This window comes from Rhinolophus hipposideros, assembly GCF_964194185.1.
Source record: "Rhinolophus hipposideros genome assembly, chromosome: 7".
Lineage (NCBI taxonomy): Eukaryota > Metazoa > Chordata > Mammalia > Chiroptera > Rhinolophidae > Rhinolophus > Rhinolophus hipposideros.
The window spans coordinates 31,683,208-31,697,735 of record NC_138053.1 but is presented as its reverse complement, the minus strand read 5'-3'; the positions used below and the strand labels follow the sequence as shown (position 1 = coordinate 31,697,735).

Genomic DNA, 14,528 nt, shown 5'->3' with positions numbered 1-14,528 from the left:
AAACATGACAGCAGGGTGGCTTTTTAAATTGCTGCGCTAACCCTTTCATTGTGCATCAAAGAAAATGTTTATGAAGATCAATGGGAAAAATGTGTAGTCCAAGGGAACTTGAGTATATTGTCATTTTTGCCTCTTATAAAGTCTAACTGGCAATTGCAAGAAAATAGTTGTTACCAAAGACTTATATACATTCTGAGGAAAGGATGAGAAACCACATTGTTAATTCTAGTGTATAGCAAAGAAAGGGTTTGCGCTTATTTGCATGGGTCTTGTACTTAAAAAAAAAAAGTAATACTTGTGGAAGCCTAATTTCTTTAGGGCTTAGCTTAGGTGCTTTAGCTGCTATGATATTGTTACAGTTGTTTTTCTTTTTTTATTTTTCCTTTTAAATATATGTAGTGTTCTGTCATGCTTTGGTTTTGTACCTGATATTCAAACATATCAGTTTTATAAATCCTTTGGTTATTTTCATAGGAAGATTAGATTCCCTTTTAACCAAAGTTTTTCTGTTGCAGTTAAGAATTAGGCAGTTCTGTGGTCAATAGTTCCTCCCAAGATTAAATAAATTCAGTGTTAAAATGAGCACATGCCTACTGAAACACAGTTTTTCAGTCTGTTTGAGTTTAATTTTTACTTTTATAATATTAGTAGACTTTAAATAAAACTTTAAGTATTAAAAGTGTTTTTGGAGGAAAATTAATTTGAATTTTGAAAGAGTAGATGCAGAAAGACTTGTTTAATTGTATATAAAAGCAATTTTAAAAGCCATTCAGTTGAATAAAATTTAAATAAACAAGCCATTTATATAAAAGGTGAATAACTTATATCTTGTTTGTTTTTTTAAAAACTGTATATTGTTTCACTGATGGTATTAATACATATCTGCATGGTTTGTTTCATGAAATTTTTGTATTTCTGTGCCATTGTTGAGTGCAAACATATATGTATTTTGTATTCCTTTTTACCTGGCCTAACTTTACTCAGCTAGCAATTTCCAACAATATAATTATTGTGTTAATTCAATAAAGGTAGGTGAAATATGGTTTGTAATTTTAATTTCAGCATAAATGAATGAATGTTCTTTTGGGATCACACTAAGAGAGTATCGCTGGCTTTGGTAAGACTAGAAAAGTATGTGAAATCACTCTTCATATGTAATTACGTAATTGTTTTTCAACAAGAGTTACCTGTAACTTCCTGGCATCAGGGACACATCATGGCATCAGCTTATTCACCTATCAAATAGACCTGATTTTTAAAAGTCTAAAACTGAAAAATTGAATTTTTTTCTGTTTTTTTCCCCCTAGGTTTTTTTCTTTAAGTATTATTTTTAGATTTTATGAAAATATAGAATGAAATTGTGTGCATGCTGTACTATGTGCAATTACATTTAAAAGGAAATCTTTGTCACATCTTGTTCCAACCCCATATTGCATAGCATCTGGTGTCATGACTTCAGAGATCTCGTGTGTTGCATGTGATAGATTGAAAAGACCTAAACTGTCCAGTTCTAAGCAATGGTCTTCTTCCTTTTATAATGATGTTTTTTTTCAATATCCAACTTTTATTTTTGTTTTTGTTTTTGTTTTCCAGGCTTTGAATTGTATTCCATGGTGCCATCTATTTGTCCTCTAGAAACTCTTCATAATGCCCTGTCTTTAAAGCAGGTGGATGAATTTCTTGCTTCCATTGCTTCTCCATCAAGTGAAACTCCACAGAAGACCCCTGAAATTTGTAGGAAAATTATTATTATTATTAATATTATTAGTATTATTAGTATTAGTATTTCATTTGGGGCAAGTAGATATTATCTGAATATAAAAAGAATTATAAATATACAAACTCAAGTAGTGAATATAATTTTAGGAGATAAAGGGGTGTAAAGGAACATTATTTGGAAATATTTCGTTTAATATGTAATGTACCATTTTTCTTGAACATCAAAAAATTCTTTTTTTTTTCTTTTTCAAAAAATTAAGAAAAACAATCTAAGACCCAGCCATAGAAGTCAACAACATAATATATAGTCATGGAGTCATGGTCTTTTTTTCACATTGCTGTTGTATGTCATTTTATAATAAACTCTTTAAACATTACAAAATGCAGTCTACATTAACCCACACGTGCACACAGCCCATCGCCTCCCTTTTGGTAAGTAATCACATTGATTCAGAAAGAGCTCTTAAATAAAGGGAGAAAATTAGGACAACAGTTTTCCAAATTGTGTTCTTCAGAAAATAGTCTGAAGAGGTTAATTCGTGTGTGTGAAGAAAAACGGTTTTGGAAACTATGTTATACCGTACCTCCTTTTAAAGAGGTATAGTTACATTAATGTGTGAATAGCTAAAGTTCTTCTGTAAAAAAAGCTATGTACGCAGATTTTCCAAAACTTGTTTTTTGAGAAAACACTTTTTTTGTACCACATTTAAATATTATGAAGCACTATTCTGAGGGACATCATTTTGGGAAATGTTCAGGGCTGCCTTTTTAACTGTGAGAAGTCAGCTGGCTGTTGCCGCAGCTTTCTGAGATCCTTTGGCTCGTTGGAATTTCCAGTTTAGGAAGCATTAGTTTTGGTAGAGAGTGCTCTGCCTAGAGTTAAGATTCTTGCTAGTCCTAGTCATAGCTTAGAAAAGCTACAAGCTGTATACATTCTCCTTTTTGTAAAGAGAATGCTATAAATGTTTCTCCCAAGAATAAAACTGGAGGTCTTGGAATGAAAACACTTTATTATCTTTCCTTTCTTGGGCTACCACATTATATAATTCAAGAGAGTTCTATTCACATCGTATTCTATCGAAATGGTGCCCCCGGTACCCCTGCATTTCTGCAGTATCGTAGCCTTTTCCTTTTCTTCCACTTCTGGCAGTAGAGGTCAATCAGTAATTATAATAGGTTGTAATATAATTAATGATTATAATACAATTGATATGAATGTTCTAAAAATATTCACTTTAGGAATGGTTTTGGAAGTAGGTTTTAATTTCAAATTTTTTCACATGGAATGAGTCTGATTCTGGGAATTAATAGTACTCCAAATGAAATGACTTCTCCAAACCATAAAGTCAAAATCAGGAAAATAAAGACATTCATCTCCTTTTATGCTCTCTGTTAGGTGAAAACATGGACAGTGTTGTTCCTCAGAATGCAGTAAAGAACCTGAATAAATTCTCATTTCCCATTTTACCCTTCTTTATACTTGATGTTTTACTGTATCCCTGGGGCAAGGATTTGCAATCTTAATAATTAAGAACTGAGGGTAGATATCAGTGCTATTTAGAATTTAGAAGATTTTCTATGAATTGACCTAAAGCTGTAATAGCAGCAGTAATAACTGATTTTTGAAAGAGAATTTTGGTGGGATATTTACAAAAAGATGATCTTTGAAGGTTTATCTGTGCTATTATTTTATGATGGCTTCATTTCTGTGGTTAGCGAATTCAGTTCATCAGAGTGTATTATTGAGGTGTATTAATGGAGTGAAGGATATTAAATTTCTTCTCCAGTTCTAATTAGCTCTTCTCTATATCATGGGTACAGATTGTACCCCAATTCCTCAATCCCTCTGGTTCTCTTAAAATTTCCTATCATTCCTTACTAAAGGAACTAGATAAGAAAATAAGTATAGTTAATGCAGTTCATAGAATTGGGTGAACCTTAGAATTAATCTAGTTCATTGTACTTCAAACTATATACTCCCAAGAGCTTTTGGAATTTTCAGAGGAAGAGAAGTGTGCTGAATAGGCCTTGTGTCTTTCATAGCTGCTTCAGCCAAAGTTTGCTTTGATCCATTTTATTTAAGATTTCATTTGAGAAAAGTTTATTGTTTCAAGGTGAAAAACTTAGAAAGGCACTGCTGAGGAAATCAGCTAGTTAGTGGTCAAACAAGACCAAAACCCAGGTATTCTAAAATGTATGGGATTTTTAAATTATTTTTGAATATTAAAGAACATAAGGTACCAATTATAATAAAAATATCTGAATCCTATATTTTATAGTGTAACTGCAGAATTAATATTTAGTAATTACAGTATATTTACATTATACTTGATTCCCTAAATTATCAAGGAAGTAGCATCATAACATAAAACTATATTCATTTTGTGGTTTTACAAGGTAGAAGAGATTGTTAATCCTCTGTCATCCCCAAAGTTATTTTTTCTCACGTAGGACAAAATTAATTAATTTTGTGGTAAATAGTAGATAGCTTCTAATGGGGCATTGAAAATATCAGATTCGGGGGGAAGGTGTGGGAATACTAACTGGGTAAGTTAGAGGTAGAAGTTAGCAGAATAGGATAAAAACTGCAAGCAGAAAAGAGCTAACTAATGGTATAGAGCTTTGTATGTTTTAGGGACTTTTATGTCACTTGTGTATTATTTCATAGTGACTACTTTGAACTTCTGCCAGTGGAATTTGTATTCATTCAGTGTAGATAACAACCATCTAAGGCACATTTGCTATAATTGGCCCACATATTGATTTTTCAGAGACACACTGTTTATTTCTATCAAGTCCTCCTCAAAAATTGCAAAAATAAGCAAATCTTTTTGTTGTTGTTGTTATCTTCACACTTCCCTTTGCTCGGAAACCCAGAAGCTCATGCCAGTAGCTCCCCAACTCAGGCTTGTCCTTCCACAGAGGACTCCATACTTAAGAATTATCTCTGCCTTTCCTTTTCACACCTCTCAATCTCCCCACCTTCATTAGAAAGAGAAAAAAATCTTTAAAATTCCCTTGCACGAAGATAAATCTTGGCTGGGTAATATAGGAAGACAATCTGATTTATTTACTTGTAATCTAGTTAGTTTATTCTTAAACATGATAGTTTAGTAGTCCATTATGTTTATAGATGAACTGTACCTGAATCTCTACTTGATATTTTTGATAGAAAAACAGTTTGGGATTCTTTGTCTTCTTTTACCAAGCAATAAAACTATGCCATCTTCTCTCTGCCATCCCTTAAGAATCTGAGTTTCTGTTAGGGCAGGATGAAATTAAGTCTGTGCTCTGCTCTTATTGGCATTCTTTTGGTGAATACTATTAAATGCTTATCATTTACACATAAACAGAATATCAGTTTGGCTAAGAACATGAGAGAACTTTTTATAGAGAAGATGGCTTTGCTGAACTTACTCTGCAAACTTTGCCTTGTGTATTTTCCCCTGTTGTGTATATTCACTAAATATGTCTTAAGAAATTTTCTAAAATGTAAAGATAGAATTGACAGGAAATTATTGAATTACCATGTTTGTTTGTTTTTTTTCAGCCTCTACAGCTTCACGTTCCAGTCCAGTAATGAGAAGAAAAGTATCTTTAAATACATATACACCTGCAAAGATCCTCCCAACACCACCAGCTACCTTAAAGGGTTCTAAAGCAAGCAGCAAACCAGGTTAGGAGTGGGTGTGAATTAGTGCATTCTGTATAGCAGTTAGAGGAATAGTGACAGTTCGTTTTTTAAGTGTGAAATCTGTTTTTAAGTGGGTTCATTACACTCTAGTAAGTTACTTGACCCTAAGAGTTAAAAATCTGTTACCGTTAGCCTATTGATATATTTGTATTTTTTTCTCTGTTAATTATCTCCTCCTTCCTCCACATCTGTTAATAAAATATATTTCATACTCATACTTTTTACCAAACTAATTTATGGACTGTCTTTTGCTTTTCTGTCGAACCCAGGTGTCATTTATATGAAGGTTTCCTTTTTCCTTTTCTTTTTAAACTCATCCAGTGAATTTTTATCTCAGATATTTATTCTTTAGTTTTAAACATTCTTTTGATTCTTCTTTATAAGTTTTTTTCTTCCGAGATTTATTATATTTGTGTTGATTATAAGTAAAATTTCCTTTGTTCTTGAGCATGTTAAAATAGTTCCTTTAAAGTTCTTGTCTATTAATCTAGCTGACCTCAGGATTAATCTCTATCAGTTTACCTGTTCTCAAGAAGAAAGACATTCTCCTGTTTTGTCGTATATTGAGTAATTTTGGATTGTATCCTAGACATTATTAATGATATGTAGTAGAAACTTTGAACTTTATTATTTGTTATGTTTCTCCAAAGAGTATTGGGTTGTTTTGGGTTTTTTTTAAAGCAAAGATTTAACCTTGGTGGAATTCAGAGAGCAAAACTGTGTCCCTTGAAGCTGCTTGCAGCTCAACTGTCACTTCACGTCTTTTAGCCTTAGCTGGACTGCTTGGAGTTTACTCTGCTCAGGCCATAAATGGGATCAGGGTTTATACAAAGTTTTGGGGCCTCTCTGTTTCTGGAGTTCCCGCCTGACTTCAGCACCTATAGTTGCCCCAGTACTTGTCTTTTGGTTTTTTGTGCTAATAAGACTGAGTTTAATGTTGGAGTTCTAGCCATTCATTCCACTTGGTGCAGCCTGGATCCTGTCCTGAGGTCAAAAGCTTAAAAATAAAGCTGGGGGGGGAAGGGAGACACACACTCGTCTCATGTTATTCCCTTCTGAACGTTGATTCTTTTCCAGTATATGCCTGCTTTTGTTCACTCTTCAGTGTCTTTAGGTAGTTGTTTTCATACTATATCCAGAGTTAATACTTGTTATATGTGGGAGGGTGGGTCTGACAGGAGCTTACCCATCTATACCAGAAGTGTAACTTGGCTTCATATCTAACTTTCTGATAACTCATTAGGGCTTGTTGTTCATTTGGATGTAGAAAGATGAGTCTTAAGTCAAGAATGTTTCTAGTTTTCTAACCCTTTAGATTTTTAGATAGTGACGAGATAGGAGATACAGGAGAAAATAGATGTTTATAGGAAAAATGATAAATTTGGATTTAAACGTGTTAAGTTTGTTTCCTATCAGATATCTAGATACACAGTCTATACAGATCTTGAGTTATGGAGAAAGGTCGGCCAGAAGTATGTATTTGAAGGTTGTCAGCACAATAAATGGTCGTTAAAAAGGATGGAATAAGTTAGTTGCCCAGGAAGAATGTAGAGTGAAAAGAGAAATTTGCCTTATGAATACAGCTCATTTACATTACTTTTCTGTATTGGTGTTGAATTCTAAAAAGTGAAAGGTTAAAAGTGCTCTATTAAATGTTTACAATGTTTCATTTATATCACAATTATAACATAAAGTTAATTATTTTGACACTCAACAGTGTTATTTGAACTTGGCTTGCTTGTGAATATTTAAGCAATAGTTTTTCTTTTTTTTGTATAGCTACCAGCGGCCCTTCTGGTGCAGTTGTTCCTAATACCTCATCTCGGAAAAAGACTATAACTAGCAAAACAGAAATGCATGAACACAAGAAAAACACTGGGAAAAAGAAATGAAATCTTCTTAGCAGGAACTGGAACTCCTTATACTTGGGAAAATCGTGTCTTTATTAGAAAAAGACACGTTCTAAGCCTTGGCTAAAACCTGTCAAAGCAAATAGTTTATGTTCCTCCTTACTCATGTCTGTATTCATTTAAAAATATGTTAAATCTAAAGAATTCTTTGTATACATATTCAGTTAAGGAACCTTTGCCATGATCTGGAAATGTTGAAAACAATGTTTATTAGCATTTTATGAGTAGCAAAACTTATGGTGATAAAGGTCTAGCGTTTACCATGTGTCTGTAGTAAAGAAAAGGAACACAGAGACCCAGCTTGCTGTTCCAATGTCACACGATGCTGTTTAATGAAGAATCTGTGAGGTGGCCTCTGTAACACACGTTCATTTTCACAAGATTGCATCTTGGCTGTAAAAACCTATAGCTTGGGTTGAAAATTGATGGTCAGGATTACATATTGGGGACTTATAAAAAGTATATTTCCAAAGAGATTTCATTGACTATTTAGATTAGAAACGTTCCCCCCAATTGTTACAATTACATATATGCTGCAATATTTAGTAACTGGAGTTTTAGCACATGAGTTATTTTTCAATCTGTGCTTTAGAATTTTTATTGTGTTATTTAAAATGTTACATATACAGCTGGGATAACTACCTTTACGTACGTAAATTTGTATATTAATCTGTAGAAAATATTTTCTTTATATATTTCCTTACCATAAGGTGCTTTTGTTCATCAGGAAAATTTTGCTTCATAAATTGGCAAGAAAGGCATCCTTACAGTTTGTTTTTAAGAGATATAGTTGACAAGTTTATAAATGTAACACTTATTTTCAGAGTTCTTTTTAGATCTAAGGAACTCAGTTCAAAAATAGAAATCATCAATGTGAGAAGAATATCTGAATCCTGTAGCTAGCAGATGTTATGGATAGTGCCTGTTTTTACCATTTCCATCTCTAGTGTTTCAATTGATCTCACTAAGGAAACTTAAAGATTGAATGTTTGAAATAAATGCATTTTTCAGATGATTAGATTTTGAAGGGAAATTGAGATCATTGTGTTGTGATTTCACCTATGATGTGAAAAAACATTATCCTTGGTGCTTTTTTCCCTGCATAAATAATTAATTATATACCACTTGAAATGACTTAAAACTATAAACCAAATAGTACAACCTGATAAGAAATCCCTGCATTGCCAGTCAGATAACTTAAGTTGCTAAAGCTTTTGTTTGAAGCTCATGTTTTAAAAAGTATTAAATTCTCATATGAATACAACTATTAAAACTCTTCAAGAGACTCTCCTACCCTTAAGTCATCATATATGAACTGACTTTTAGAAAATAAGCTTATTACATGTTAGTTTTAAAAGGTACCAGATGTGAAAGTCACAAATATATACAATTATGTAAGTTCATATACGTCACATGAATGTAAATGTATTATGTGGAGACATGTCTTGCAAACAGTTGAATGCTCCTAAACTTTCTGTACGTGAAAATGTAGTTAATGTGCTCATAGTGGGAGGGAGGAAACTAGTTTTATTTTTTTTAAATGTAACTGTATTAAAATATTTTATTTCCAGAATCAGTGACTTAAATGGCTAATTATTTCTATTATTTCTCTCTTTCCTTTTTTGCTTTCAAAGTAGAAAGAGTAAGGAAAACTTTAAATATTAAACAATGCTTACCTTGTATGTTAAATAAAATGTATTATTATTGGCTATACACATCACAAACTAATTTCCTAGAAATTATCTAGAAAGTTTCGTACGATTCACTTTTTCCATTCCATAGTTATGGAAGAACTATGTTTTCACTATAATTACTAAACTCAGTAATATTGCTTTGTGGACTGGGCAGTCTTATTTGTAAAAATCTTACAATCATTTTCCAAAACAACAAAAAGTCTTCTATATCAGAGCAAGCAATTACCGTCATTACTATTTAGTGGAAGTTTGGCTGAAGCATCTGTTTCTCGCTTGATTCTGAAGGTGTGTATTTTGTTTTCTTTTTGTTTTAAATACTAGAAGATACTTCTTGCGGCCTAGTCCTCCATCCAGCAAAGAGATGAGAAAGCCCAGCTTGAACTGCCCCCCTGTCCTGGCATGTTGATCTTCATAGTGCGTTATTCAGTCTTTTCACGCTTAAGAACCCTCCACCTGAGCTCAGACCTTACTTGGCCCTTGAAGTCTTAACACCAGCAGATTCTGCTGCGCTGGTACTAATGAGTTCTTGTCCATTCTCAACTATATCAAATGTTTTAGGGGTGATACTAGACTTCGTTTAAGTAGAAAAATGTGCTGAACACCTTACCTCATGTTCCCCTTGAGCGTGAAGTGGAAGCAGGAAGGAGACAATAAAGGGACAGAGAACTTGTGGCAAGGTGCTTTTATTTTTTTATAATATTTGTGTCACTTTGGTTAGGTATTTTAATATAGTAGATAGTGTGTTTTGCTTTGTGATTCCTCTTATTTCATGCACTAGTGTAGTTTATATATAATATATCTTTGTTCTTAGGTTATGCTTTCTGTTTTTATTGCTTTTTTAGTTTTTATTTTTTTAAAATCTTTTTTGTGAAAGAATACCTTGCAAGTAAGAAAAATTCCAGTTGATTCTGGCTTAAAAATCATAAGGAAATTTATCATTACATGTTTCTGAAGGTCTGAAAGTGTGGGGTGGGCTCTAGCCACAGTTCCATCAGTCATAATGTCATCAAGGACGCAGGTTCTCTTCTCTCTTTTCTAGAGTAGTATAAACTTCACCCCAAAGTTGTTTTCCCTGCTGTTCACAAGAAGGCTGCCGGTGTGTTTCCTTGTTCATGCCCAACACAATAAAAATTAAGGGAAATTCTCCCTCAACCATGGAATAGTAAGTTGTTTACTTCATTATGATTGAGCTAACCTATTTGGTCATCTGTCTACTACTGGATGAATAACATCCTCCATGAGAATTCCATGAACTTATTGGCCCTGAGGCAAATTTCTTTCTGGTTCACTTATTTGACATAAATTCATATGGTGGGTAGCGCAGCATTGGGGGTTGACACAGTTCTTCCTGGGTGATAGTGAAACCACTTAGGACAGGATAGTGTCTGAGAGAGCTGTTTTAACCTTATATTCTCTCCAGCCAGCAAACATTGGCAATTGCAGAGCTACTCACCTGGGAGTCTCCTCCTGGTTCATCTACCGATTGCTGGTTGTAGTTGCACCGTCTGCATTTCCTCCTTTGGCTTTGCCCCTTCTACTACTCTGGTACAGGCAGTATCCAGCAAGTCCACTACTGCTGGCATGCACCCCACTTCCATTGTTTCAGACAAAGAATTGGTTTTGCTCCTCAGATTATGCCACCTATTTTGGAGTCTTTTGGTCTAATGACTGAGATCTGGAACTGTAAGCCTTCTCTCCACGTATCTTCCTGTCTGACCTTTACTCCATTTTCAGCTTCTCATTTATGGTGGTTCAGGTTACCAGTGTCTTCTAGTATGGGTAAAGACAATTTATATTTCAGTTTCATATATGAGGTTAATTTTTTTTATTGAGACATGATTTCTCCTTCATTTTCAAACTGGGCATCACTTTTGTTATGTTTTAACAATAAGAAGGAAGAGAAGGAGGAAGAAAAAGAAAAGGAGAAACCCATGTTTCTCATCACAGTTATTTTTTTAATGAAATTAATAATGCCAGTCCTGCCTCCAGTAAAATATTAGGATCAAATGCAGTGATAATTTGGTAAACTGTAAAAGGAAGAACAAATTTGAAGCATTATTTTTATTTTGTTGTTGGGGTAGAGTTGTATGTAGTTCAAACGTCAACGAGACCTCTGTTGTCAATGGCAATTCAGTATTTTTGCTGTCAAGGATGTCCTAGACAGCTCCCAATACTCTTTTGTGGTTGTTCTTGTTGCTATGGGAACGGCCTGCCTAGTAACAACCTAACAAACTAAAAAAAAAGTCAAGGTTATTCTGGCATTTTTCTCCTTTAAAACAAATTTAAAGAAAGGCAATACAGCACTTATTAAAGTAGGGTTAAAAACAACAACATGGTTAACAAAATCATGCCTGCGCTCCCACCGACATCTCATATTGTGTGTGATGTGAATGACACCGTTGTGTGACAATGAATGGGCAGTTTAGATATCCATTTTAAAGCACTTTTAATAATGTATCTTGATGAGGAAAGTGAGCTATTTATCATTCTATGTAAGGTGCTTCAGGATTACTTGGTAAGTGGAAGGGTGATATTTTTTAAAAAGAAAAACCAATGTGCCTTCTGAAAGCGTTTTTGCTGCTTTTAGAAACCATAGATTTTTCTCAAACTTGTCAATGCTGAATAGAAAACTCAGTGATATGGATGGATGGATGGATGGATGGATGGATGGATGGATGGATGGATGGAAAAATGAAGATAAAAGAAAGTGAGGGAGAGGTGGAGCAGAGAAAATTAAAGAATACAGGCTCTACTATTGTCAAAAAACCCAAACACCATCATTGCTGATGTGAAGAAATTGGAAGCCAAATAATTAGACTGTTCTTTTCACTACACACAAAAATGCTCATTTGTCCTATAATGCCTGGCTCAAAATTCATGATAATAAAATGAGACCTGGGAGACCCAAATGTTATAACTCACCACAATTTTATACAACTGATTCTTCATCGGTCATTTGGAAACATTTTTGAAAGTCCCATATGTCATACTTACCTCCCAGTGGGATAGACAGAAAAGCCACAAAGAAAGAATTAGCCACACAATAGTACTCATATTGGAAGAGAACAGTCTGCTCCACCTGTTGGAAATGCAATCACTTTTTAAAATGTGCAAATTGAATGAGTCACAGCTTACGGGAAGTATGGAGTCTTTCCAGAAGCCCTGTGAGAAATGGTGAATGTCCAGCGTGGAATGTGACTGAAATGCCACCATGTGCTCATTACACAGGCAGGTCTAGGGAAGAGAGCACTCAGCAGATACATGCTTTAATTCCATTTTTGGCAATTAAATTTGTGCATGTAAAAACAGGTATATTCAGTTGCCTGATTCTAGTGGGTTTTCTCTACACTTTTCACAGCCTCTTCAGGAAAGCAAAGTGATTGCTGTAGAAGGCATAAGAAGGGATTGGGAGAAAGGAGACCTGGGTTTGAATTTCAGTTCTGCTACTGGCTGTCTCGGTAACTAGGAAGCTCCAGACTTTGCTGGGCCCCACTTTCCTTATCTCTGCATCCACAGGCCACTTCATCTCAAAAGTTGTATAAACTTGCTTGTTCTTCCCTTTTTCCTCAGAATTCTAGAACTTGAACCATTCATTCTATCACTAGCTCCTTCTTCCCTCATAGTAGTCAGCAAGTGCTTTTTGAACACGGATGTAGATAGATGACATTACTGAAGGAAGGATTAGTGGTCCTGAGTCTGATTACTATTCCCTCTTGCTCTCCGGAGTCTCTGCTGAGGAATTTACTGTTAATACAGTTAATGCTACAATATTTACAATGATACTTTTGAGAATTATCAACATACAAATAGTTATGTAATATCTTCTCTTTATTACCCAGAATGTGTTTAGTTCTGCATGTAGTTCATATTGTAAGTGCAAACTATTTTTCATTTAGCCTAAATAAAACGAAATATAGTTATGAACATGTTTTTACAGCAATGAAAAATTATTTATACCCAGTATCCATATGGGTAATGTAGTCCTATAGACGTGTAAAAACAGTTGACCATAAGGAGAAATTTTTGAATATATAGAATATGTTTCATATTCTTACTACATATGCATTATTACCCTTGTCTCTTTGGGTGTTTAAACTGACATCTGTAAAATTAATCTGCATAATGAACATCTGGGTTCTGACCTCTCTCTTACAGTCTATGATGTTCTGATTCTAAGAAAGTTCTTGTTATCTTCTGCCCTCTGCATTCTGACCAATGCTGCAAACCAAAAGTAAGTATCTTGCTTTATGAGTAAGATTAGGCCTGATATTATGGTATAGTAGCACTTGCTTATAACTCATTTTGACCAAAAAAAAAAAAAAATTATACGTAGAAAAACAGTGACCCATAGGAATCCTCTTATTACCGGGCTGAGCCAGGAGACATAAGCAGAAACGATGGTTGCCCATCAGGTGTGGAATTTGGGAGGAATTTAGCTGCTCAAAATATCTCACCTACTTGCTAGATCTAGTGTCTCAAATATCAACATTGGTGATCCTAAGGGGGGAAAAAAGTCGTTAAGGAACCTTAGAGAACTCCCTGTCAGGAGATACAGATAGCCCCTTTTAAAATGCAAATGCCCTTGGAAAGCTTACCTCATTAACCCGGCCATAAACCCCATAATTAATCAAAAGCTTTTCTCACAGTTGGAGAACAGCTTTCCTTCAGCAGATGTGTACTGAGTGCCAATTATAAACCAGTCTCTGTGCTAAGCCCTGGTGATACAATTGTGAAAAGCCCTGCTTCCATTCAAAGGAATTTACTTTCTTGTAGGGTCCAAGAGCTCTAAAGCAATCATAGAGTCCGTGGCAGTCTTCCATTCCAAACGCTGAAAAATTCTGGATAAAATATTTATTTTGGAAATACAGGTAACAGCTTCAAAGCAAAGAAATCAAAACCAGAAGGTATCAGAAACATAAAAGGAATCAACAGCTAAATGAAGCTTACAGGCTTTCTGTCCAAAGGATTCGAAGGGTAGCTCAGTCCCTGATTTTTCAGAGATAATTTATTTGGTCAGCATGAGCTGTTGCTAAGGGTACTCACTCTTCAGGAGGTGTAATGGGTTGAGGTTGCAGACTGTATGTATGGCAGCTTGCTGGAGCTGGGCTCCATTCATGAAGGAGAGAGCCGCAAAGCCTCTGCAGCCAGAACTGTAAAACCTCATGCCTACTCATTCTCTTGATAAGCCCCAGAGGTCCACAAAAAGAAGCATATGCTAAAACATACCATGGGGACACTTTCACAATCCAGGGCACACACAGGGCACTCCCACAATAGAAAGTCACACTAAAGAAAAATCTTGCAATCAAAAAACAACTTGCAAATGGAACTACATATAAAAGGACCACTCAAAACGATTAAAATTTGCTAGATTCACAAATAAAATAATGTTATCTTTAAGTCAATGTAAGTGCTTAGGCATTTTGAATTTGTAGCTTTATTAAATTGAGCATTTTAAAAACGAAGTGCTCTCTGAGTAATGTTTTTGTGCCTCCAGGCTGCCCCAGGGCA

General features: G+C 34.7%; 1 protein-coding gene across 22 annotated transcripts in view; it reads left to right on the top strand.

Annotated features, from left to right (window-relative positions):
• PPIP5K2 (diphosphoinositol pentakisphosphate kinase 2) overlaps positions 1 to 8,896 on the top strand; it is a 62,114-nt gene extending 53,218 nt beyond the window's left edge. For 20 of the 22 annotated variants that reach the window (XM_081052927.1, XM_081052920.1, XM_081052928.1 and 17 more), the window contains 3 exons: positions 1,594 to 1,734; positions 5,270 to 5,395; positions 7,193 to 8,896. In XM_081052927.1, the coding sequence (XP_080909053.1) occupies positions 1,594 to 1,734; positions 5,270 to 5,395; positions 7,193 to 7,305 (380 nt within the window). In that variant the 3' untranslated portion in view covers positions 7,306 to 8,896. The remainder of the gene's footprint in view (positions 1 to 1,593; positions 1,735 to 5,269; positions 5,396 to 7,192) is intronic. The other 2 variants (XR_013993593.1, XR_013993594.1) reach the window with 1 other exon arrangement.
• Positions 8,897 to 14,528: the final 5,632 nt, after the last annotated feature.